This window comes from Nylanderia fulva, unplaced genomic scaffold, assembly GCF_048542155.1.
Source record: "Nylanderia fulva isolate GAGA-0341 unplaced genomic scaffold, ASM4854215v1 Scaffold2, whole genome shotgun sequence".
In the NCBI taxonomy this organism is placed as follows: Eukaryota; Metazoa; Arthropoda; class Insecta; order Hymenoptera; family Formicidae; genus Nylanderia; species Nylanderia fulva.
In genome coordinates this window covers 7473764-7497165 of record NW_028190263.1, presented here as the reverse complement: position 1 = coordinate 7497165, position 23402 = coordinate 7473764, and the positions used below count along the sequence as shown (strand labels likewise).

The 23402-nt window shown below is 34.3% G+C and overlaps 4 protein-coding genes across 22 annotated transcripts in view; 3 read left to right on the top strand and 1 right to left on the bottom strand.

The window, feature by feature from the left end:
- Positions 1-10603, top strand: part of Dap160 (dynamin associated protein 160) — a 28903-nt gene extending 18300 nt beyond the window's left edge. For 10 of the 15 annotated variants that reach the window (XM_085482131.1, XM_085482129.1, XM_085482127.1 and 7 more), the window contains 16 exons: positions 196-291; positions 631-768; positions 843-969; positions 1092-1256; positions 5981-6102; positions 6503-6609; positions 6696-6768; positions 6867-7073; positions 7153-7236; positions 7430-7585; positions 7666-7803; positions 7917-8151; positions 8762-8836; positions 9082-9153; positions 9806-9979; positions 10086-10603. In XM_085482131.1, coding sequence (XP_085338257.1) covers positions 196-291; positions 631-768; positions 843-969; positions 1092-1256; positions 5981-6102; positions 6503-6609; positions 6696-6768; positions 6867-7073; positions 7153-7236; positions 7430-7585; positions 7666-7803; positions 7917-8151; positions 8762-8836; positions 9082-9153; positions 9806-9979; positions 10086-10237 — 2121 coding nt within the window. In that variant the 3' untranslated portion in view covers positions 10238-10603. The remainder of the gene's footprint in view (positions 1-195; positions 292-630; positions 769-842; positions 970-1091; positions 1257-5980; positions 6103-6502; positions 6610-6695; positions 6769-6866; positions 7074-7152; positions 7237-7429; positions 7586-7665; positions 7804-7916; positions 8152-8761; positions 8837-9081; positions 9154-9805; positions 9980-10085) is intronic. The other 5 variants (XM_085482130.1, XM_085482138.1, XM_085482134.1 and 2 more) reach the window with 5 other exon arrangements.
- On the bottom strand, positions 10469-20620 carry LOC114942888 (uncharacterized). Of its 5 annotated transcripts, none has more exons than XM_085482142.1 (6): positions 20281-20620; positions 18512-19169; positions 18118-18243; positions 17830-18053; positions 17041-17421; positions 10469-15156 (listed from the first exon to the last, which is right to left on the bottom strand). In XM_085482142.1, the coding sequence occupies exon 6, from the start codon at positions 15138-15140 to the stop codon at positions 11142-11144; it is 3999 nt and encodes a 1332-aa protein (XP_085338268.1). In that variant the 5' UTR covers positions 15141-15156; positions 17041-17421; positions 17830-18053; positions 18118-18243; positions 18512-19169; positions 20281-20620; the 3' UTR covers positions 10469-11141. The 5 variants fall into 5 exon arrangements, with proteins under 5 accessions (XP_085338268.1, XP_085338267.1, XP_085338266.1 ...); XM_085482141.1 differs by having other exon boundaries at positions 17830-18056; positions 18153-18243; XM_085482140.1 differs by having other exon boundaries at positions 18153-18243.
- CREG (Cellular Repressor of E1A-stimulated Genes) lies at positions 18569-21783 on the top strand. The gene is made up of 5 exons (XM_029318365.2): positions 18569-19127; positions 20299-20453; positions 20983-21102; positions 21202-21283; positions 21368-21783. Exons 1-5 carry the CDS (start codon positions 18836-18838, stop codon positions 21523-21525), a joined length of 807 nt encoding a protein of 268 aa, XP_029174198.1. The 5' UTR covers positions 18569-18835; the 3' UTR covers positions 21526-21783.
- A 412-nt stretch (positions 21784-22195) lies between these two features.
- Gar1 (Gar1 ribonucleoprotein) lies at positions 22196-23399 on the top strand. Its single transcript, XM_029318264.2, has 3 exons — positions 22196-22530; positions 22654-22891; positions 22992-23399. The coding sequence occupies exons 1-3, from the start codon at positions 22412-22414 to the stop codon at positions 23277-23279; spliced, it is 645 nt and encodes a 214-aa protein (XP_029174097.1). The 5' UTR covers positions 22196-22411; the 3' UTR covers positions 23280-23399.
- The last annotated feature ends 3 nt before the right edge of the window (positions 23400-23402 follow it).

Below are 23402 nucleotides of genomic sequence, written 5' to 3'. Positions count from 1 at the left end.
GTAAATGCATATTTTAAATATTGTTTGTTTAAATATCTTATTCTTAAATACATTAATATTATAATATAATTAATATATGCTAGTTTGATTTGATTTTTGTGTAATTTTATTAATTTGCTATTATTTTACACTGACATCTGAAAAAATAAGACTATAGTAACAAATCTAAATAACATAGAGTGTGTATGTATTTAGCAGGTAGAGAAAACAGCAGAACAATTAGAAGATGAAAGAGCAGCTGCTGAGGATAGAGCGGAATTACCGGACTTTACTGCCATGGCTGCTCAGCAGGTAAAAAAATTAATTGCGTTCATATTCTTTAATATTTCATGCAATTAAAATTGTTTATTATAAGAGTGTAATTGTGTTTATTGCTTCCTTTACGCTATTGACATCCTGATAATGCAGTATTATAAGGTATTTGATTTATATCATTATTATATTACAATATTAAATATAATCTATTTAATGATTGTGATGCCGTTTCTTTTCTTTTCTTTTTTTTTTTTTTTTTTTAAATTGCAAAAAGTATATATATATATATATATATATATATATATATATATATATATATGCATACAAAACGAAAAATTATAACTTTATTAATGAAAAATATCTGTTTTCCTTTAGAGAGGACGAAAACCTGAAATTGTCCAAGTTATTGCACCATATCAAGCAACTAGTGCAGAACAATTAGACTTGCAAAGAGGACAATTAATAATGATTCGTAAGAAAACTGACAGCGGATGGTGGGAAGGAGAGCTTCAGGTAGAAAAATACATTTTCTTATCACTTAATTTCCTTATTCTCAAATAATAATTGACATGCATTTGTTTATTTAGGCACGAGGTAAAAAGAGGCAAGTTGGTTGGTTCCCAGCAACTTATGTTAAACCTTTAACCAGTAGCAGTAATAGAAGTACGCCTGTCTCTCATGGATATCTAGATTCTCCAACAGATCCAAATGTTGGTGAGTAAATTCTACAATTCAATTATTATAGTTTTCAAGGCTATACTTATATATGATATTTAGGATACTATATATATTTTCTTGGACAAAATTGAATTTGTAACTTAACTTTTTACTTGTAGACCGCGTTATGGCCCTTTATCCTTACCAAGCACAAAATGAGGATGAGTTAAGCTTCGAGAAAGGTGATGTTATATCAGTTCTTGCTAAGGAAGAGACCGCATGGTGGAGAGGCGAATTAAACGGCGTATCCGGCGTCTTCCCAAGCAACTACGTATCACCTATGTGTAAGTATTCTTTTTGTACGTGATTGTTAAAATTTAATTTTCAGCTTATTTTGACTATTAATATCATAATGTTCATAATGTAGTATGAACGCAATTAAGTAAATTTGTAATGAATTTCTACACATATTGGCTACATTTGTGTAGATACTAGAGAAAGTGATTTAATAAATAAAATAGGAGATAGAATAGAAATGCGAAACACACAACTTCTGGCTATGGATAGGCGGACGATCGTTAGGTGTTTAATAAGTTCCAATCGAAACGATTATGTATTTGTATTATCTTTTTTGTCGTACATTATTTTTATTATCATTATCAATATCATTACTACGTCTATTATCATCATTCTTTTTATTATGATCGTCGTCATTATTATTATTGTTGTTGTTATTTTATTATTATATTATTATTTTGTTACAACTTTATCTTTGCTTACTCTGCGTTCAACTATTTAGTGATTCGCAAAATGAGTTAAGATGGAGTTTATTATTATAATTATATCATAGCATCAATATTACATATTTATAAGTAAATAGTTTATAAGAAAGAGTGCAGTGTTGAAAGTATGATGTAGCACATTATTATTTTCTTATGAATTAATATATATTGTTGACATAATAACTCCGAGCGATAGCAGCAGCATAAATTTTTTATAATGATGTAGTTCATATAGTTCAAGAATATATTTTTTCATCAGTTACAAATACCTTTTGTTCAATTATATCATCGAAATGTTTTTTTTAATGTAAGTATTTTACATTTAAAATATAATTAATATTTTTTCCGCAATTTAAAAAAAAATCTGTAAAAGCAGTGTGTTTGATTGTCGTATATAAAGTCTGCTCTGAAATAACTGACAACATTAATCTCATTCTTCTGTCTAATGTAGGTGTATGCATTGTATGGCTTGGTTAATGGTATGTCACAAGCATAAAGAGATCGTTCACACACTTTTTGCTTATACGATTTACATTAGAAATGAAAATCAAAACAGAAGCGAGTCTCAAACATCTTCCTAAATTTCTATAAACAGTCTGCTTGTCTGCCTTTTGCATGTCTGCTCATTCGTTCGTCCGTCTATTTTTTCGTCAGAGGTAGTCGTTTCCTTGTGATAACAATTAATAACAATAATAATTAACAAATAATTAATCGTGATCGAGTGTATTCTAATTTTATTTATATTTAACAATTGTATAAATTATTATTGTAGCTTATAATTAATCTTTATTTAAAAGTTCTACAGTGTTTATTATATTTTCAACACGAACATGCCGAAATACAAGTAATAGCGATTTTCTATCAATTTTATTTGCAAATTTTTAATATTTTATTTCATTTATATATACATTTAATAATTATAAGAAGTTTTTTAACGAGGAAATAGAAATCTGATAAATATTTCGCATAAGTCTATGATTTTAAGTAATAATTTAAAAATTAGAAAGGATGCTTTAAAGAGACAACTGCCTCGATTGTTTCTCTTATTTAGTCTTATCATATATGCATTCTATAATCTCCTTTTTATTAATTATCTTTCGCTTTTGCTTAACACGCAGCATAAAGGGTAGCCGAGCAGCAGTACAGCATTGCTGGTTAAAATTAAAGCACCTGAAGTGTAATAAGAAAAATAGCAGCTCCAATACTCAGCATGGCGTGCTACAACGACAGAACTCTTTCAACGTTGGAGACAATGTGCAAAAAAAAAAACAAAAAAAGCAAAAGTGAGAGGGTGTTGGGAATAGTAAAAGAGAACGAGAGAAAAAAAGGAGAGAGAGGAAAATGAGAAATGAAGAATTAATATGAGATTAAGAGCAGAGAACAAGATTTGGAGTTGGTTCTTCCTTTCTTTTTCTATCTCTCTCTTTATTATATATATATAAATATAAATATATATATATATATATATATATATATATATAGCCTCTACTTATTATACATATTATACAAGCCTTTCCCTCTGGTGCGGGGTTGTGCACTCATTCCTTCATTAATGTTATCATTCGGATTGTTATCACAACGATTGAATCGCAACACACTAGCCTTTTAACTGTGTTACATCTTCAAACGATTTTCATGCAAATACTATGTTCGTTGTATAGAGATGCGCGCATGTACCAAGTCCGATCGTTCAGTCATTTCATTAGTGTTACGCGACCACCATGATAATATCTGCACCAACACCAAAGGTCTACCTCAGTTCTCTATCTATATGCTGACATATAATTAAGAAATAATAATATTAAATTTTTAGCTTGTTCACACACGTGTTAGAAATATTTAACGTTATGTGTCGTGGTAAGAATACCATTGTTACTTAATATTTAAGTCAATTTGTTAAGTTCATATTTATGTGCAAATTGATATATGTATTTAGCTTGACATTTTAAAGCTTTATTTAAGAAACTTGCTGTATAAGAAAACAATTATTTAGATATAAAAATTTTTCAAATATAAAAAAGAAGTATTTTCCGCGTCATTTCCGAACATTACGTTTCTCGCTTCTGAACATTTCGGTGGTCGATTACAATTTTAGAGAATTTAATTCAATTTTTTTAACGGAAGTTAAGATTACTACTGTTTCTATTATTTCTTTTATGGTATGTGTGTATGATGCTTGTGTTAATCATAGAGTTGTATAAAATAGAAGTGACCGTAAAAAAAGCTACAATAATTGCGTTATGTTTTATCCTTTGTTAATGTTAATGTATGGTGCGCATTGTGGACCGTTAGAAATTGCGTTTGTCTCATGCCGAGGCCTAAAAGATATCTAAAAAGATGACGATCTCATGATCGAGCAGCCAATGATTAGCTGTTGCGATTGAAAACAGTATAAGAGGAGAAGGAGCTTGGAGAAATATCTCGTATAATTTTATTCGACTTGACATCGTGTGCAGTTTCCTACGTTTAATAAAATTAGCAAACACGATATTGCATTACAAATATTATTCGTGTTCTCATTTGTGTATAAATTTCATGAAAGGGGAAATTAGAGTGAAACAAAGCGTATGACTTGATTGCCCGCTGTAAATCTATCGATCTAATCTTTCGATTCCTAGTCACTTATACGCGAATGTAACAAATACTTTGTATTATAAATAACAGAAGATAAAGGATGCGCTCCTTCTTCGCAGCCTTTTACAATAGAGCCTAAATAAATAGCAGTCATACGTGAACAATAAAAGATCGCCAATAACGAGCTAAAAAGAAATAGCATTGATCACATGATTCATTGAGTGACGTAATATCTTATTGTAAATTAGGTTTTTCATTGAATCACAATATTCCTGTATGTGTATCAATCGACTGACTGTATATTATTTATTTCTTGGATAGTAATCTGCAGTCAAACGGCTTGTTCATATGATATATTGTACAATTATAGCCCATGAACGTACAGCGCTTCGTTGCAAAGAATTTATTATGTTAAAGGATATATAAAAAATGTTTATTGTTCCCCGAAAAAGTATCTTCGAAAGAATTGCATTAGAGCCTACCGACACATTTCGACACCGAGTTCAGTATATACACACGCAGCTATGAAGCTTTGATATACAATATATGTTAAAAATAATTTAACATTCGATAAAACGTTCGCAAATGTTCGCAAAAGTATGCGTCAGTTTGTGGCTTCTTTAGAGACTCCTCGAACTTCCAGCCGTAAAGTCATCTAGAAAAGAAGCAAGGATGATATATCAGCAACCGATTTCATATACTGGCGAAAAATCAAGCGCACAACGTATTTATTCATTGCTACTTTTACCCATTCTATATAATCTCTTCCATGAACCACAGAAGCGAGTAAATACGTTATACCACAGTGGCAATAATTGTGTGCTTATAATAATTAGGTATCCCAAGACACCAGTCCCTCCCAGCATAAAGTTATTCTAAGGTGACGGCGGCGGGATGTCTAAAGCAAGTTGTGCAACTGGTTATCCTTAGTCGATGTAGTCATGTAGTGCGTTGTATTCCTAAGATTGTTACTATTTGCAAGTTGTTTGTTTATTCTAATATCAAGTCTCGTCGGAAATCTCAATTAAGATACGATGTGATTTGGCGTGTAATGGAGAATGTTGTAAGAGAGTATGAATAATTCTGTGTGAGACTTATACAAAGAAAAAAATCTTGTTCACACACTTTATATACATATAGAAATATTATATATATATATTGTGTTTCCACACACAACACACACACATACGCATATGTACGCCGATGTTCTTATACGTATGTAAACATATCCATATATACATATACGGATACGTTCGCATCTATCATCGCTGATCGAAATAAAATATCTATCTGTTGTAAAAATTATTCTTGCGTAGACGAATCACATGTTATTCGATATATTATCGTTCGTAATAACAATTTTAACTTATCGATATTACTTTGACATGTAATATATTCCCTTTCTTTTTAAAGTTTTTATCTTTGCCCCAAGATAATTAATTCATTAGCACGTAGAAAATCGTTCTACTGACAGGGGAATGATTTTATTCTCTATTTACTCTAAAAAAGATTTTGTACTTTATAGAATAGTATAGACAATTCGAAAGATTTTATTTCATTTATACATATAGAAATTTTTGTATTAAGACATATATTTATTGAGCCACATTATTTTTGAGAATATAAAATTAGCTATCTCTACTTAAAGTAAAAAAATAATAATTAATGATTTTACGCGAAAAAAACATTTTTTGTATATATTTTATGTGTAGCAAATGAATTGGTGATCGATACAATGTGTCACAATCCCATGGAAAAAAAGCGCCAGGAACATATCAAAGAGCTAATTGTGACTGAACACGCCTATATAGAAGACATGAGACTAGTACACGAGGTACTTTTCACTTTCTTTTTTGAATTTGTTTTTTATCTACGGTTTTTGACTCATGTATGTATATATTTAGAGTAACATATGACACGTAGTTCTCCTTCCTTTCATCTAAAGATTTTTTATACCACTTTGGTAGATTTTTTCTTAGATATTATCTATCTAAAATGTTTTTCTTATCAACAATTGTGTAAATTTTTAGAAATCAATTAATTGTAGATAAAGTATTTATTTAAAACTTTAACAAGATTTTAAATAAAAACTTGACAAATTTAAAGTATGAAAAATTGAAAGAAAAAAAACATGCACATTGTTACTCTAAATTAAAAATATAAGAAGGGAAATTCGAGATGAATCTATATATATGTATGTGTGTGTGTATATATATATATTGTGTATATTTTAGGTGTTTGAGAAACCATTAATCGAAAGTTTAGTCTTAAGCGTCGATGAAATAGAAAAGATATTTATCAATTGGAGAGACATTATTGCTTGTAACGATAACTTTTTGAGGTAACTAAATCTACCATTAATGTATAACTAACGAAATATATATATTTTCTATTAACGAAATGAGATAACGAATAAATTTCTTACAGAACTTTAAGAATAAGAAGGGACAACAGCTACAACGGAGTAGTTAGAATGATTGGCGATATTCTATGCGAAAATGTAAGTGTATGAATAATTTACGATCATTTTAAATGCAAGAAAAACCATCGTTTTTATTTATGAAAATCTGCTTACAATATATATAAAATTTTGTATAGATACCCAGGATGTCAGCTTACATAAGATTCTGCAGCTGTCAAATATCCGCTGCGACGTATCTGCAACGTTTGACAGAAACCTCGCCGGAATTCGTCCGGGTCGCACAGAAGTGTCAACAAGATCCTAGAACAAAGGGGATGCCATTAAGCTCATTTTTAATCAAACCGATGCAAAGAATAACAAAATATCCGCTCATTATCGGCAAGGTATTCTTACTTTTATCTCTAAATCATTGTAACTTACATCACGTCATAAAGTAGCGTGTGTAACACACTGGCATTATAGATTTTGGAATATACGCCGATGGATCATCCCGATAGGCAGTATCTACAAGAAGCGTTGGCTAAATCCGAAGAGTTTTGTACCCAGGTAAAAATAGCACTCGCAAAAGAATACAAAGAAAGCAACTAGTAGAAAGAACCCAGATAGCAAATTAGTTATTTTTACGTAATTTTAACATCAAATGACGTCAAAATAACTGATTCTGCTATCTAGAAAGAGAGGAGAATTTATTCATATTTATTTTGTTTTATTTTTCATCTAATATTATGCATTTTTGCAGGTGAATGAAGGAGTCAGAGAGAAAGAAAATAGCGACAGACTGGAATGGTTGCAAACTCATGTGATGTGCGACGGTCTTGAAGAGCAACTTGTCTTCAATTCCTTGACAAATTCTTTAGGACCTCGAAAACTTTTGCATTTTGGTATACTTCATAAGGTAAGAATTATTTTCGTATTGAGAAATTTTTATGTTGCATTTCTTTCACAGTTTTATTCCACATGGCAACTTTGTTACAGTCGAAAAGTGGCAAAGAACTCGTCGGCTACCTGACAAATGATTTTTTACTGTTCGTTCAACCGATAAAATTCTCCCTCAACTGCCAACAATTTTCATTCGAACGTAACGAACATCAAAAGTTTAAGATGTACAGAAAGGTAATGTTTATAATATGTAATACTTTTGAAAAATATTAGAAAATTGATCAGAAAGAAAATGTGTAAAAAATTTTTTCATCATTGTAATATCAAAATGTCTCTTCTTTTTATAGCCAATATTTCTCAATGAATTGTCCTTGCTCGGAGAAAATGACGGAAACAGTAGCCTGAGCGGAAGCGACGCAGCGGACAATTCTTCGAAAATTCTAAGACTGAAAGATCAAAAGAAGCCAATTATATTATTAGCATCATCTGCGAATGAATGCTCATTGTGGTCGAAACGAATCATAGAAGCGCGTAGGAGATTTTTAGAAAACGAAAGAAATCGTTTGCAAAGACAACGATCAAGTGAGTTTAACTATCCTCGTTATCCAAGTATTAAGATTATCAAACCATTAATTGTTTATTCGTACAGGCTCTCTCTTTCTCTCTTATAAGTTATCTATTGCTTTGTCAATTGTTTGTAAGCAGATAGTGTTTATACGTACAGTGACTATCCGTTCTTTATTTTCGAGGACAAACCTTTATTTAAAGTAGCTGTCCTTTAGATTTATTCATTTTTCTAACACTCAATTTTTTCCTTTATTTTAAATATTTTGTCGCTTTATTTATATTATAATTTTTTTTATTTAGCGTTTCATCGTCTAATGTTATAATATTAACGTGAGAATTTATATACGAAAACAATGATACCTCTTATTCAGAACCTATTTAAGAAACCAAGGGTTAATTTGTTTCAACATAATTGAATCAGTTTCAACTATAAGAATAAGAACGTAGACTTCTGATAGTCACAGAATTGTCAATTTGTTCTTTATTTTCTCTTAGAAAATATGGTCACTGTATTTGTACGTCAATTTTTTCGTGTATATCACGCAGTATCGCAGCTTATACGTAGATCTACTCCCATGTCGCATAATAAATTTAATTTCAACAATACGTTTATGTGGATGAACAGAGCAGGCGCAATTTGGGGCGTGCGGCAGAATTCTCGTCACTGTCCTCCAAGGCTACAACTTGAAAGCCCCATTCGGTAAGAATCCGCAATGGCGGTTTTAGGTCGCTTATTATCGCACGTTTGCTTTTTTTTACACCTCTTTACCAATGTTAATGCACGTGTTTATTAACGCTTGCTTGTATGCTTTTATGTAAAGGTGGTATTATATTGTGGTATACATATAGGTATCTATCGGAGAAACATGCGTCAGAAAAACAAAAATATCATATAATTTGCATGCAGCGCTTTATTTTACTAACAAAAATCTGCCATGATTGTAGTTCGCAGACCTCCCCAAGGTATGCTGCAACTAGTAATTGTGGAAGCTGAAGATCTTGTCATTAGCAGAAAAGGTATAGTATCGAGATCCTGCACTTTGAAAGAATTCTGAATACCTGTATTCGTATATTTTAGACATTGGTTTGTAAATCAACTTTTATTAAGCTTGTTCTATAATGATGGGATTGCATTGATTTTATTATCTGCTTCATCTATTCCACAGTAGCACGATCTTTTCTCCTCTATGATTTTTTTAATAGTTTAATTAGTTGCACTCTTACTTTATCCACAATTAAAAATTCAAACAATGGTCTTTACAGTTATCAAATAAAATTAAAGGTTTTGGCGAATAAAATTGCAAAAGCATAAATGCATGACAAAAAATTATTTTTTAGTGTATAAATGTTTATATGTATAAAAGAAAAACCATACACACATATTTAATAAATTATATATATTTAATATCTTTAAGATATACAATTATATATCAAAATATTTCAATCTTACGATAATCAAGCTTTAAAAGTTTGGCGCTGAAGAATCCGGATGCGGGAGGATAAGTGCGCTATCTTTGGAATGGCTTCAGGGCTACGTATAATGCACGAAAGCATAAAATTACTAACGCTTAAAGCAAAAAAAATATATATATTTATATGTCGCAGAACTGTCGTTCTGCTTTGTCGACGACGATCGAATGTTCATATGCAAGCGTTTCTTTTCTTCTAGGAAAGTATAATACATTCTGCAAAGTGTCTATGGGCTCTCAAGAAGAAAGGACCAATGTCGTATCAGGAAGCGATTGCCCTTGGTGGGACGATTCGATGCAATTCCAAGTAAAAGATCTACAGGAGGATACCCTTTGCATCACCGTGTTCGATAAAGGACACTACAGTCCTGACGGTAAGTCCTTACGTATATCTCTTACTTAAATTTTATACGAGTGCTACTAAAAAAAATATTAATCGACTAAATAATTTTTATATCGACAATTTGAAATGTTACGCAGAGTTTCTTGGTCGTGCCGAAATCAGAGTGGCTGACATAATGAGAGATAGTAAAGATTCTTGCGGACCAATTCAAAAAAGAATCAAATTACGTGAAGTCGATAGCGGTGATGTTATTCTCAAGTTGGATCTTCGACTTTTTGATAGCAGATAAGATATGTAATACGTGCGAATATATATATAATATATATTCATAGGCAATATATGAAAAATTTATCAAATTTATAGAAGACAAAGTAATAAGACGCGAAACATATTTAAAAAATAATTTTTTTTATCTTTAATTTTGTGGAGAAAAAGATCTGAATAAAATTAATTTCTATATGCTTTATTCATATATATATATATATATATATATATATATATATATATATATATATATATATATAAAGCATCTATTATATAGATAATTTTAGTATACGTAAGTAATTTAATCAAAACTATTATTACATATCATTATACAACTTTGTAGTATGACGATATATCTCTTTCGATAATATAAAGCATTTATGAAGAAATATCAAGTTTAATTGTTTGATTTCTTTTCGATGGAAATGGTTTTTTTCCTAATACTCGTATATTGCACAATTAAAAATAATGAAATATTCCAAAAATTTTACCCACATAGAAAATGTTATTTTTATTCAGTGTTTCTTCTGCTTGTCGATACTTTTGTAGCTAACGTTTAGACGCTATTATACATCTGCGAGGCAAAGCTTAACTCAAATGATTGCAATAAATATATTATTTCATGTCACAATGTTCTAATAAATCTTCTTCTAATAAATTAGACGGAATAAAAAATAGGTGACAACAGTCAGTCCTTCATTAGCTCTGCCACGAGGATGTATCTATCTTTTCATCGAGCAGCGCGCAAAGACATTCGTTTCTTTTTCTTACGCATGTACGTTTTGCTTTCGCTTTCGTCGATGTTTTCATTTACGTATACGCGAAAAAAATAAGTAAAATGAGCGCAAGTATGGAATGTCCGAGCGCAAAGCTCGAAGGGAAACCCACAGACGTCTTGTATCCTTAAAATTCTGTATCTTTAATTTAAATTATCCCTTGTCGGATACGGAGAGCAGTTTCTTGAAATTCCTGGGAGTGTCCACTTCTGCGTTCGTATCGGCGACGTCGCGACGCGCCGCATCTTCCGTAGGAAACTCGTAGATCGGTTTGAACCCACCGAAGAGCTGCGGCTTAAAGTTGTCAGCGTCAAATTCATTCTTCTCAGTTTGGGTTTCGGACTCCGAGTTGACCTTCGCCTCGCCACCGTCACTATCCGACTTTCTCTCCGCTCCCTCGACGACGACGACGCTCCAATCGTTTTTGCTAGGCGTCTCGGCGCTCAAACTCGCAACAAAAGGGGCCATGAAATTTTGCGGTGCCGGCGCCGAGCTGGACGAGCTGGACGGCTGTTGAGAAGGTAGCAACACCGTTTGCTTCGTAGCGGCGTCTTCGTCATCGTCGTTGACGTCGTCATCGAGACGATGAATGGAATACGGAGCATTCGTCGGGGTGTAAACGTAAGCGATCGGCGTCGAAGTCGATGTAGACAAGGTCGACGTCGATGCTGACGTTGATGCGCTTGCGATCGGTGCAGTGCGATGCAACGTCACGGAAATTGCCGCGTCGTTCTTCTTTTTGTTGTTGAATGTCGGTAGGAAGTCCTGCAAGTATGGGATCACGTTTACTGAATCCACCTGCTCGTCCTTTTCGTTCTTCTCTTGCTCGCTTGGGGTGGAAGCCTGCTGTTGCTGCTGCTGCTGCTGTTGTTGTTGTTGTTGCTGCTGCCGTTGTTTACTGGGTATCAATAACGGTGTTTCTTTCACCCCAGCCGCGGGAAAGACGGACGACGGATCAGGTCGTTCCAGAGGATATGGGAAATCAAGAGCGGCCAGAGGTCTACCGTTGTAGACGGTATGCGTCTCCTCCGCCGGCTCGTTCTGAAGCAAAGTGTCAGGTGGTAGCGGCCGATGAGGACCTCGTGTACCTACAACGACGCTTCCGTCCTTCTCGTTGGAGTCGTCTGAAAGTATGTTGACCGCGGTGTTGACCGGGTATACAACGTATACAGGTTGTTCAGGTATTTCCGCTGGATCGTGATTGTCGGACTTCCTGCGTTCTGCTTCATGCGGGAGCACAGATTCCACCGATTCGTCGGTCTCTTCATTCTCGCCGATTAATTCACCGTGTTGCTGTATCATCTGCAGAGTCGCGACGCGCGGAGGATCCGCTGTTCGTCTCTTCGGGAACAGAGGCGGCCTCGGCGGTGTCATTGGCGGTTCCTCCGGGTATCTTTCTTCGTTTTCGTCCGCAATCTCGCTCTTACCATGATCCTCCTTCCTACTCTCGCTGTTCTTGCCGTGAGTGAACAATTTGTTCTCCTCCAGGCCTATGCGCGAGATGGATGAGTGCGGAGGACGAAGTCTCGTTCGTATCGTCGATTCCGTCTCGTGTGGCGAAGCAATGCTGTCTCCGTTGGACGTCGGCACAAAGGCTAGTCTGACCGCGTGAATCGGCGGCGGTGGTGGATTCAAACGCTGAAGATACGAGGGCGGCGGAAGAGGTCTTCGCGAAGTGGACGAGTGACTCGGCAAGGGTTGTCGAACTCTCGTACCCGATGAACCTGGTTGTCCAGCCGGCATAGTTCCTATCGCGTCTGGACCGCGATGACCGTGTGACGCTTTCGCGTTAGGTCGGAACTGGGGCAGGATGTTAGGCAGCTTTGTGTCCGGCGAGTACGGACGTTTTCTAAGTCCTGCGTCCGGGGGAGGTGCCGAATGTGGTGGTTTGATACGCGACGGAGGTGGCGGTAAAGGTGTTCTCTGAGGTAATCTGGAGTGATCCGGTCTTGACATATCGTATTGGTAATGATGGTAGTACGATGGTGGCCTAGAACTTTCCGCGGGTGGTATCAAGTCCTCAGCGAGCTGTGGCAGGTCTCCTCCAATCGTCGTCGTCGTTAACGTTGTCGTCTTGGGTGTGATTTCACGAATACTGCCATCCGCTTCGTTTATGACAACGATATGCTCCTCCTTCGTCGTGTCCTTGTCCTTTGTTTCGTTCTCATCCGGAAAAATGACGTAGCCGGAATCCTTTTCTTTGCTTCGGTTCCTCGTATCCTGAATCACTGCGCTTGCGATTGCTACGAGAGGACTTTGAGACTTTGGTGGTTCGATCTCGTTGCTGGTTTTCAGAGGGCTGGGTGGCCACCATTTCTGCGTAACGCGATCGGAGCCCGGTGATTCAGTGGCGGAGTGAGCTGATGAATACTCGTGCTTGACTATCTTCGTTGGTCCATGCGGATCGTTGTGAAGCGGCCAGAGCGTGGTGTCGAGGTCGGACAAAGTGCCGTAAGGATTCTCTCCGACGGCTGTCCCGACCGAATAGTAACCACCTTCGACACTTTGACGATTACCGAGAACAAAAGACACGGTGTCCTGATCCGGTGGAATCACAATGTTGCTCGTGCTCTCTATCACGGTTCCTGCTCCTATTCTGTTTGGTTCCAGCTTGATCGAGGTTGGTCTGTATCCGTGACCGATTATACCTTGATGACTCTCCGTAACACTCTGTCTTCGATCGCTGTTCAAGGACGAAGAAATGATCGGGAATTGCAGTCTGTTGTTTACCAATGCATCTTCAGGTGTAGATGACGTCGAAGATACAGATCGCGAAGGCATCATCGTGGTAGTAGTCGTCGTGGTTCTTGTCGAAGACGCAGTATCAGTCATCGTGCTAGTAGCAGCGGTAGTAGTAGTGGTACTGGTGGTGGTTGTAGCCGCCGTGGATGCTGTTGGAGAAGCAGTTGTGGAGGATACCGACGTAATCTCCTTCAATAAGTCTTTGAACGGTAAAAAGTAATCGGTCTCCTCACTGTTGCCGTCGTTGCCGCCTTCGCTCTCGCTCTCACCTTCCGGCAACTCGTAAGTGTCGTAAGAATATTCTTCGCTTTGCGTCGGTTTCGTTTCAGGTCTCGCATGAGACAGCACGAAATTATCGAGATTCGAGTGATCTTTGTGAAGATGAGAGGTGGTTTGCGTCTTCTCCGTCATGGCACCGTCGTTCGGAGTTCGCGTGGGAACGTTGCTCGGATTTCGATGAGATTCCACGTGCAGTTTCTCGATCGGCAGAAGATTCTTCTCGTTCTCAAGCTCTGTGCGATCGATGGTGTGAAAGGATACCGGAGTATTCGATGGTTTCCACGTGGTCACGGCGGGTGCTCTGGTTGAGGTGGAAAGCATCGTTCGCGAAGAGTTCGTGGTGATGATCGGCAAGAAAGTCGTCGACGGACTCCACTTTACTTTATCCTCCTCGATAGCTGTAGTTTTATGCGTGCTGGTTTTCGTTATCGGTGTATAAGAATGCTTAACGGGACGCACGTACAGATCGTTCTCAGGATGATAAGGTCTGTGATTGTACGTACTGTAGCTATTAGAACCGCTTTGCACCTTCGTGTTCGCGTACGAGCTCGAGATCAACGGATACTTGTCGTTTCCGTATTTGTCCGAAGAATAGTGGACGGGCAGGTTGAGAAAATCGTGAAAATTAGCATACGTGTTGATCTCGTTCGGACTGACGTCTTCATTGTCCTTGCCCTTGCCCTTGCTCTTCTTCCTTTCCGGGTCCTCGTTTCCGCCTCTGTCTTTGGAGGGATCATCCTGGCTCTCCTTATTCTCGCGATAATCGGTGTAATTGAGAGCTTTGACGGGTGGTGCCTTCTCGAAGTCGATCTTACCGGTTATCGGGTCTTTCTCCAACGAGAACGGCTTGCCGCCATTGAAGGCGAAAGGATACGGAATATGGTAACGTGGAACGTCGTCGCTGTCGTCGCTTAGAGTCTCAGAGGTAGCACCAACGACGGCAACCGCGCTCTCCTCTGCCATGAGATCCAGGTCAAGGTCGTCCAGACGCGTCTGACGACCCGACGTGGGAGAGTTCTCGATCTTGCCGGATCGTCGGGACCCGGCATTGTTGTCCAGGTGGCCGCCCATCAGATACTCGCTCGACACGCATGTCAGAAGAGCGAGGAGCATCCATAAGCGTCTCCGCATCTCATACACACGATGTCTGAAAAAAATCGTTTAATTATGATTAATTGATCATCATTTCTTGGTTCATTATAATTTACTCTCGATTTATAATATTAGATATCTATTTTTTTCTTATTATAATGTTTTGTTAAAACGCAAATTAAATAATGGTTGTAAGAATGATAGTATATTGAGCAGACTCTCTACTTAATAATGCGCAACAAACTTGATGACATTTGTATGATGGAAATTTTTTATTTTTATGTAATATTTTTTATTTCTCAGGCTCTTCTAATATTTCGTGCTCATATTTATACGCTTTTACGGTTTTTAACTGCAACAGTCATCACTGTTATCTAAGTTTTATATGCGGGTATCTCAGTGAAAGTAGCGCATGAAAAACAGGAAACGACCCAAATATAATTAAATTTCTGCTAATTAAAATACATGTCACATCTATCGACATGCAAAATTGCGTTTTACATAGCAGATTGATTAAACTGGAAATGTTACTGTAAACGCGTCATATTGAGTAAGTCTGTATAATTTAATGCAATAATAATAATGCATAATGCTAAATGAGCCACTAATTGTAACGGCTTGTTAGACCGTTATCTTTGATAAGTTCCGAGTGTCAAAGCTGTTTGCAGAAGATATATAAATACAGAATTAAATATATGCAGAGAATTTTCGTACGGATCCAGATTTTCGAGATAAAATGCAAATTTATGCATTAACATAAACGTTTATACATTAACATAAACGTTATAATAAACCCGTAATGTACAGGACAGCAGATCTTGTTACGTCAGATGGAATTCAATGTATAACGGGTTTTAGTAGCCTCTCTCTCTCTCTCTCTGTCTTTATCCCTATTTTTCTTCATCTTCCGGCATCGCGTCGTCTCTTTCTTTTCTCTTTCTATACGCTTTCCATATAAATCGGTAACATACTCCTCCGAGCTGTCCTGTAACTTTGTTAATCCTCTATTTGGCTCTAATATTCAGGTCGAATAACGTTGTACGGTGACATGCATTCACCCGCTCAAATCATCTGTGTATCATCATGTATGCGATGACGCCGTTCACCATTCATAATAACATCACGATCATAACGCTCATGGGGATTACGGTCATGACCCTCTGTGGTGGTTCCTCTGACATGGTGAATGGAACGCGCCTGGTGATGTTGGTCAGTATGACCTACTTTATTCCCTGTTTCGGGGTTTCGTCCCCGAATTGTGTAATTTCAGTTTCACGTACATGACCGTGCCGTGAATCGCATCTTACATACATACATGCGCGATCTTTTCTCATCTAAATTTACAATCATATTTTATTAATGTGCAAAAGTCCATAGAAGCGATTTTTAAATTTTGAAAATTATTTTTTTATATTTTGTTATCTATGTTTGTACATACATATACATATATAATAATATATACAAAGTATTTATTTAAAAATATTATTTTAAATATTTATAAATTTGAAGTCATTAAAGTTATATTAATTATTTATCAATTAATATATTTTATTAAATTATTTAGTCGTATTTTATTAATGTGCAAAAAACTGCAAAGCCGTTTTTCAAAATATTATAAATAGTCATTTTTTTAAACCCAATAAATTTTGTCTATATTATGTATACTTATAAACATATATAAAAAAAAAATATACAAAACAATTTAGTATTAAAAAATTTAACTGAGATATATACAATTAAATTCGAAATTATATTAAATATATTAATTACTTATTAATCATTATCAATATATTAATGAGAGAAAGAGATTTTCTGAATTTTTTGTTGTTTTATTCAATTATCTCTTTGCATTTGCCACTTATCACATTCATTATACGAATATAATATTGTAAAAAATTTCTTATAAATTATCTAAATATAATTTTAGATATTTTTATACCTTGATTACGTGTGGAAAAATGATAGCAGATTTAAAAGGTGTCAATCTCGAAGCCTCCTCTTGAGTTCTCGCAATTCTTGATGTTATTCACTGATCCATCGGCGCGCAATTTTTGATGCAACACAATTCTAATTTATAATGGTGAATAACAATTTCGTTGGAAAAAAGCGTTTCTTCTGCAATTAGCGCGTCGAGAGAACGAAAAATTAGAGCCCCCGGAAAACTCTCGGACTCGTAACCCTGGAAGAAGGTCGTATAGCGACTGAACAGCCTTGTCGTCAGGACAGGTAGAAGAAAGACGAAGAGGTGAGGCAGGAGGAGAAACATGCGGTGGAGGAAGATCTCGTTCCGAATGACTCCAAGAGTAGGAGAACGCCGTTGCTGAGGAAGAAAGAAACAAGGAAATGGATAATTATGGGAAACTCTAAAGAAGATAGATAAATCGAGTATAATGTCCAACAAAGATAAAAAGATAACGGAAGTGTACGTTTGTTTGCAAAACTCAAAAAATTAATACGAATGTTTGCGTTGAAGAGAAACAATGCAGATTTTTATTCTCATTTAAAATACATGTTTTTTAACGCTTTATCATTTTTTTATGACGTTAAAAATTATTATAAAAATTTAATAATGCAAAGTATTACTTCAAAATAACAGCAAAGCTAAATAAACAGGATGTTTAATCTGAGTCAAATTCTGCAGTCTTATGAAAATAGCGCGAGATAGAAATATTTTAAGCTTCATAAATTCAAACGGTAAATGAGATATATATACATATATATATATTACCTTATAATGAAGTTTCGTACATATTAACATCGATGATCATCGGTTTAATAATTTTCAAGAATAACGATGCAATCTTGGAGGAAAAGGCCGCAGGAAGACGGAAGAAAGAGCGTCGTACGAAACCCTCATCGTGATCGCGATTGCCGCTAGCATTACCGTAATGTATAGTACAAGGAACAAAGTATGGACATCATCGTGTAGGCGTCCGTTCCCTGTTGCTGCTGCTGCTGAAAGATACAGAGTCAGGGGCGGAGAAACGGTACGTAAAACAGTTAGACGACGACCCACATCCAGCCGGAGAGCCTCGGCAGTGGCCGACGTACCAGTTTCTTCGACCTTGCACCACAACCAAGCGTCAAACGAACTTCTAAAATTTTATGAGATCCTCTTGAACTGATTCTTTTTTTATCTTTTCTGAAAATTAATAAAAAAAACATATATATATATATATACACTATTGATTATTATTACATGGATACATAATGAATCTTAATTACATTAAAAATAAATTCTTGAATAGTATGATGTAATATTGTAAATTATAAATTTTTCTTTTAATTGATTATTATTATAGAATCCAGAGATATTGCAATATTCAGATACATGATGAATTTTAATTGCGTTAAAAGTAAATTAATTCTTATATAGTATAATGCGATATTGTAAATTATAAATTTTTTACATTCTTGTTTACACTGAATTTCATCGCATCATTGCGTAAAACGCTACACGCGCACGACAGTTCGGGATCACGCATATCGCGGAGTATTCCGCGATACGCGTGCGCCCGAATTTAATTTATCAGATTGGGCTTCTATTACGATATCTTCACAGTCATCGTATTAATCACGAAGCTTATAAAGCGCGCGGAAGCAAGCGGTCAGCGCACTTGTGTGTTTGAAGCCCTGCTCATCGTTAAAAAAAACATTAGGTACATTGTGTAAGAGAAACCGCTTCTCATTTGCGCATTGTAAAAGAATATTCTGCGCAGACAGTTTCTGTGACAATGATGTTGCGAATCACGATCAGCGTTATCGTTTTTTGCGTATTACTAATAAGCGAGGCGCATAAGCTTGACGACGCGCGAGTGAATTATAATAAATATTGGAAGGAATTTCAAGAGTTTGTTAAATGGAAAAGGACAAAACAGCCCGACGAATCTAGTGTTGACTTTCTGAAACGTGCGATCGGATTCGATGATGGTCGAGACAGTCAAAGAACTACTAATCAAGTCATACAAGATCTACCGCCGAAAGACCAGGCAGCTTTAGTCGCCAGATACGTCGTTAATCAAGCTGGTAATTGACTGATGCTGGTATCTTGTTGACATAGGAAAATTCCTAAAATATGAAGTATATAATATATTACTCTTGATAAAATACCGTGACTCTGCATTAGAAATGTATCAATTTTCTATTACATGTATTTTATATATATATGTACACATATATATAAAATATATATAGATTATGCAAATTATGCAGTTTTTATATTAACTTTTTTCATTTTACTTTATATTACTTTTTCTGGAATTTAATATTAAATATTAAATTCGTAATCTGTGTGTGTACGTTACAATAAAAAAAATTATTTATCTTAATTATTTATATCGCTGAAAGTCACTTTTAAAATAAGACCAAAATAGATTGTAAAAGACATATACGTTTCATATTATCATCTTAAACAAAATATATATATATGTACATACATATATATATATATATATCTTAAACAAAATATATATATATGTACATACATATATATATATATATATATATATATATATATGTATGTACATATATATATATTTTGTTTAAGATGATAATATGAAACGTATATGTCTTTTACAGTCTATTTTGGTCTTATTTTAAAAGTGACTTTCAGCGATATAAATAATTAAGATAAATAATTTTTTTTATATATATATATATACATATAATTGTTTGATATCTGGTTAAATGTATGCTTGGCACAAGATCAACGATAAATGACAAAAACAAAGCACGCTACACACACACACACAAACACACACACACACACACACACTCGTGTATAGCGTGCTTTGTTTTTGTCATTTATCGTTGATCTTGTGCCAAGCATATATTTAACCAGATATCAAACAATTCGTTGTATCGAATATATATAAAAGAATGATTATATTGCTATGAAACATATTAATAATGATCATCACAAAATAAATCTATTATTGTTTAAAGAGATATTAGAAAGAATAGAGCAAAAAAAACTTATTAAAAATTATAAAATTCTTTATAGTTCTTATATTTCAAAAATATTTAAATTAATCTTTTGCACTTAAAAACAGATACGATCTACGAGTTACAATTCGATCTATCGAATTTATATTCAAATATCTCTATGATATATTCATTAAGCAATTCTTTCTATTTATATTTTATTTCTATTTATATATCATTATTTATATGATTATACCTTTTGTTCTATCGGAAGATTGGGCTGCTACAGCGACAATAAGCATACGGAAAGATGTGGAAACATTTCCTGTTGCGAATTTAATCTCCATCAGTGATGGACCTATTGGAAACGGCACTGGAATTCCATATATGTATCTCACTCCTCTTGATTTTACTGCCCAAGATCTCGCTGTAAGTAGATATTACTATATGTAATATCGCGATATACAATGCATATAAAAAATATTTAATATGCGATAAAGGAGAATAAATCAGAAAATTTTATTATATAAAGAAAAATTTAAGATATTTTTATAATATCTCATGATGTTGCGTTAAATTATATTTTCAATTGATATATCATATCTTCTCTAATAAGATAATATTTTTTGTGACAATAAAGGAGAATAAATCAGAAAATTTTATTATATAAAGAAAAATTTAAGATATTTTTATAATATCTCATGATGTTGCGTTAAATTATATTTTCAATTGATATATCATATCTTCTCTAATAAGATAATATTTTTTGTGGCAATAGATTATCATGTATTAAATCTTAAAATATATCTAGCTGTAGTTTTTTAAAATAAAATTATTAATAATCTCCAATATAATATATATGTATCATATATTGATAAAATTATTTAATTTATCTGTCATATTACAATCTAAATTTTTTACAATGATTATATCATATAAATATATTTAATTATTACAGGTAGATCATCGCGCGACTCTTTTAGTATCATTGGCAGAAGGAAGTTATTGCAAAGATAAAAATTGGGATCCAATGGACCCGCGATGCGCCAGAGTTATGCTAAGTGGAAAAATTGCAGTAGTTAGTATACATTTTTACAATTTATTTGTATTATTTGTACCATATGATTTTTAATTTGACATTTAATGACATTTAATTTTAACTTTTCCAATATTTCAGGTGAAGAATAATACTAAAGAGCATGAAATTGCAAAACAATTATTTTTCGATCGTCATCCAAAATTGGAAAATATGCCCGCAGGTAAAATATATCGCATTTTACGAAATACTATTTAAAAATTGTATATTCAAATTACATTGCATTACTTTTTTTATTTATATACAGATCATGGATTCTTTTTCGCCAAGTTAAACATATTTGCGATCGCTTTATTGAACAATTTTGGTGGACCAAAATACATTTCCGTAGAAGATTATTTTAATCCACCAGTGAATAATTTCACGGATAAATTATACAAACGTTTCTTTGCGGAATCAATTTAATAAGAAACGACTTTGTGATACTAATAAAAATTTTTTGAGTCAATAAAATATAATCGCGAGACATATTTTCACGGGAGATGTAGTTTTAAAAGACTCAATATTTATATATTTTGTAAACACACACACATACATACATACATAATAACACATACACACACACATATATATATATATATATCATTATGCTGACATATTAAATAAATAAAATATTATAAATGAAAGAGCGATGAAAATAAAATAAATTTGATATAACCTTTATATTCTTTTGATAGAATTTTTCAACATTTTTTCTTCCTTTTCCATATATAGATCATATTCCCATATGACACTAGATTATCTTTATACATTTTTTATATATTTTTATCGCTATATATATAACGTAAAAATGTACTATGCAAAATTTTATATGTAAAAGTGCGCCGTTATCTACATCTTGCGCATGCGAGAATCTTCTTCTCTCGTCCATGAAATAGATAGATTTAATAAAGAAGCGTCTCGTTTGATTACAACGTCAAGTTTACTTCCAGAGACTCTACGGACCGATCACAGCGATCGAAGCTTTTCATTAGACCAATCAGCCACAAGTTTTATATTGAACTGGCCAATTGGCGACGTGGAAAATCGAGTGTCACTCGATTTACGTCACGCTTTTCCATCTATGTTATGTCACATGTTCTATGAAGAAGAAGAAGCGCACGTGGATTGTCGTGGATGTGGATACTCGTTGCATGTTATGGTTACGAAAAACCGAAAAAATTATTTCTGAAATCCAGAAATATAAATAAACGAAAATATAGAGAGAAAATAATTTTGACAGATAATTTTACTTCAACATAATAAGTGTGAATTATTGTTGTTGATGTGCAGTAAGATTATTTGAGAAGTTATGTCTTTCCGAGGACGCGGTGGCGGCGGAGGAGGTTTTCGAGGAGGCTTCAGAGGAGGCCGAGGAGGTGGTGGAGGATTTAATAGAGGACGTGGTGGTGGTTTCGATAGAGGCAGAAGGTAAGCTCGCCAATTAGTGATAATAATTACATATATACTGAAGAAAATTAGTTTACAAAATTACATTATAGGTTATGCGGCATTTCAAATAAGCATATTGTTTTCTTTGTTAATGTATCACAGGTATGATCAAGGACCTCCAGAAACAGTGACTCCACTAGGACGTTATGAATGGCCCGTAGAAGATATGATAATTGTTAAAGGAGAAATTGAACAAATTCCATATTTTCATGCACCAATCTATTTGTCAAATAAACAACAGATTGGAAAAATAGATGAAATATTTGGAAATATTCGTAATTATTATGTATCTGTCCAATTAGAAAATGCAAAGCCTTCCAGTTTTGAAAAAGATACTCAGGTATGACAATATTAAACATATAAACAGCTTATATGTTTACTATTTCTACTTGTATATGAATTTTATATATACATTATTAATTATTACTTATTGATTTTAGTTGTACATTGATCCAGCAAAATTATTACCTCTCCAAAAATTTTTGCCGAAACCTCCTGGAGAAAAACAGAAAGGTGGTCCTGGCAGAGTTATGAAAAGGGGTGCTGGAGGAAGAGGTGGTGGTTTCGGTAGAGGTAGAGGTGGAGGTGGCAGAGGAGGAGGCTTTGGTAACAGAGGTGCCAATGGTGGAAGATTTAGAGGAGGAGGCGGTGGTGGTGGAGGAGGATTCAACCGTAATAGCTTAGGTGGAGGTCGTGGAGGAGGAGGAGGAGGACGAGGAAGATGGTAGGATTTAATTAATTTTATAAAAAGAACACCTTTTGTAAAATAAATACCAAACATTAAAATGCTACTGTAACTGTAATGTATATTATAAGAATAAATGTTCTAATTATGCTACAGGATTATATAT

Bases quoted from the DNA above. Each gene is read 5' to 3' on its own strand.
- CREG (XM_029318365.2), top strand. From the start codon at position 18,836: ATGATGTTGCGAATCACGATCAGCGTTATCGTTTTTTGCGTATTACTA. The intron at 20,454-20,982 runs GTAAGTAGATAT...TAATTATTACAG, and splicing joins TTACTGCCCAAGATCTCGCT to GTAGATCATCGCGCGACTCT. The intron at 21,103-21,201 runs GTTAGTATACAT...CCAATATTTCAG, and splicing joins TAAGTGGAAAAATTGCAGTA to GTGAAGAATAATACTAAAGA.
- Gar1 (XM_029318264.2), top strand. From the start codon at position 22,412: ATGTCTTTCCGAGGACGCGGTGGCGGCGGAGGAGGTTTTCGAGGAGGC. The intron at 22,531-22,653 runs GTAAGCTCGCCA...AATGTATCACAG, and splicing joins GGTTTCGATAGAGGCAGAAG to GTATGATCAAGGACCTCCAG. The intron at 22,892-22,991 runs GTATGACAATAT...TATTGATTTTAG, and splicing joins GTTTTGAAAAAGATACTCAG to TTGTACATTGATCCAGCAAA.
- LOC114942888 (XM_085482143.1), bottom strand. From the start codon at position 15,140: ATGCGGAGACGCTTATGGATGCTCCTCGCTCTTCTGACATGCGTGTCG.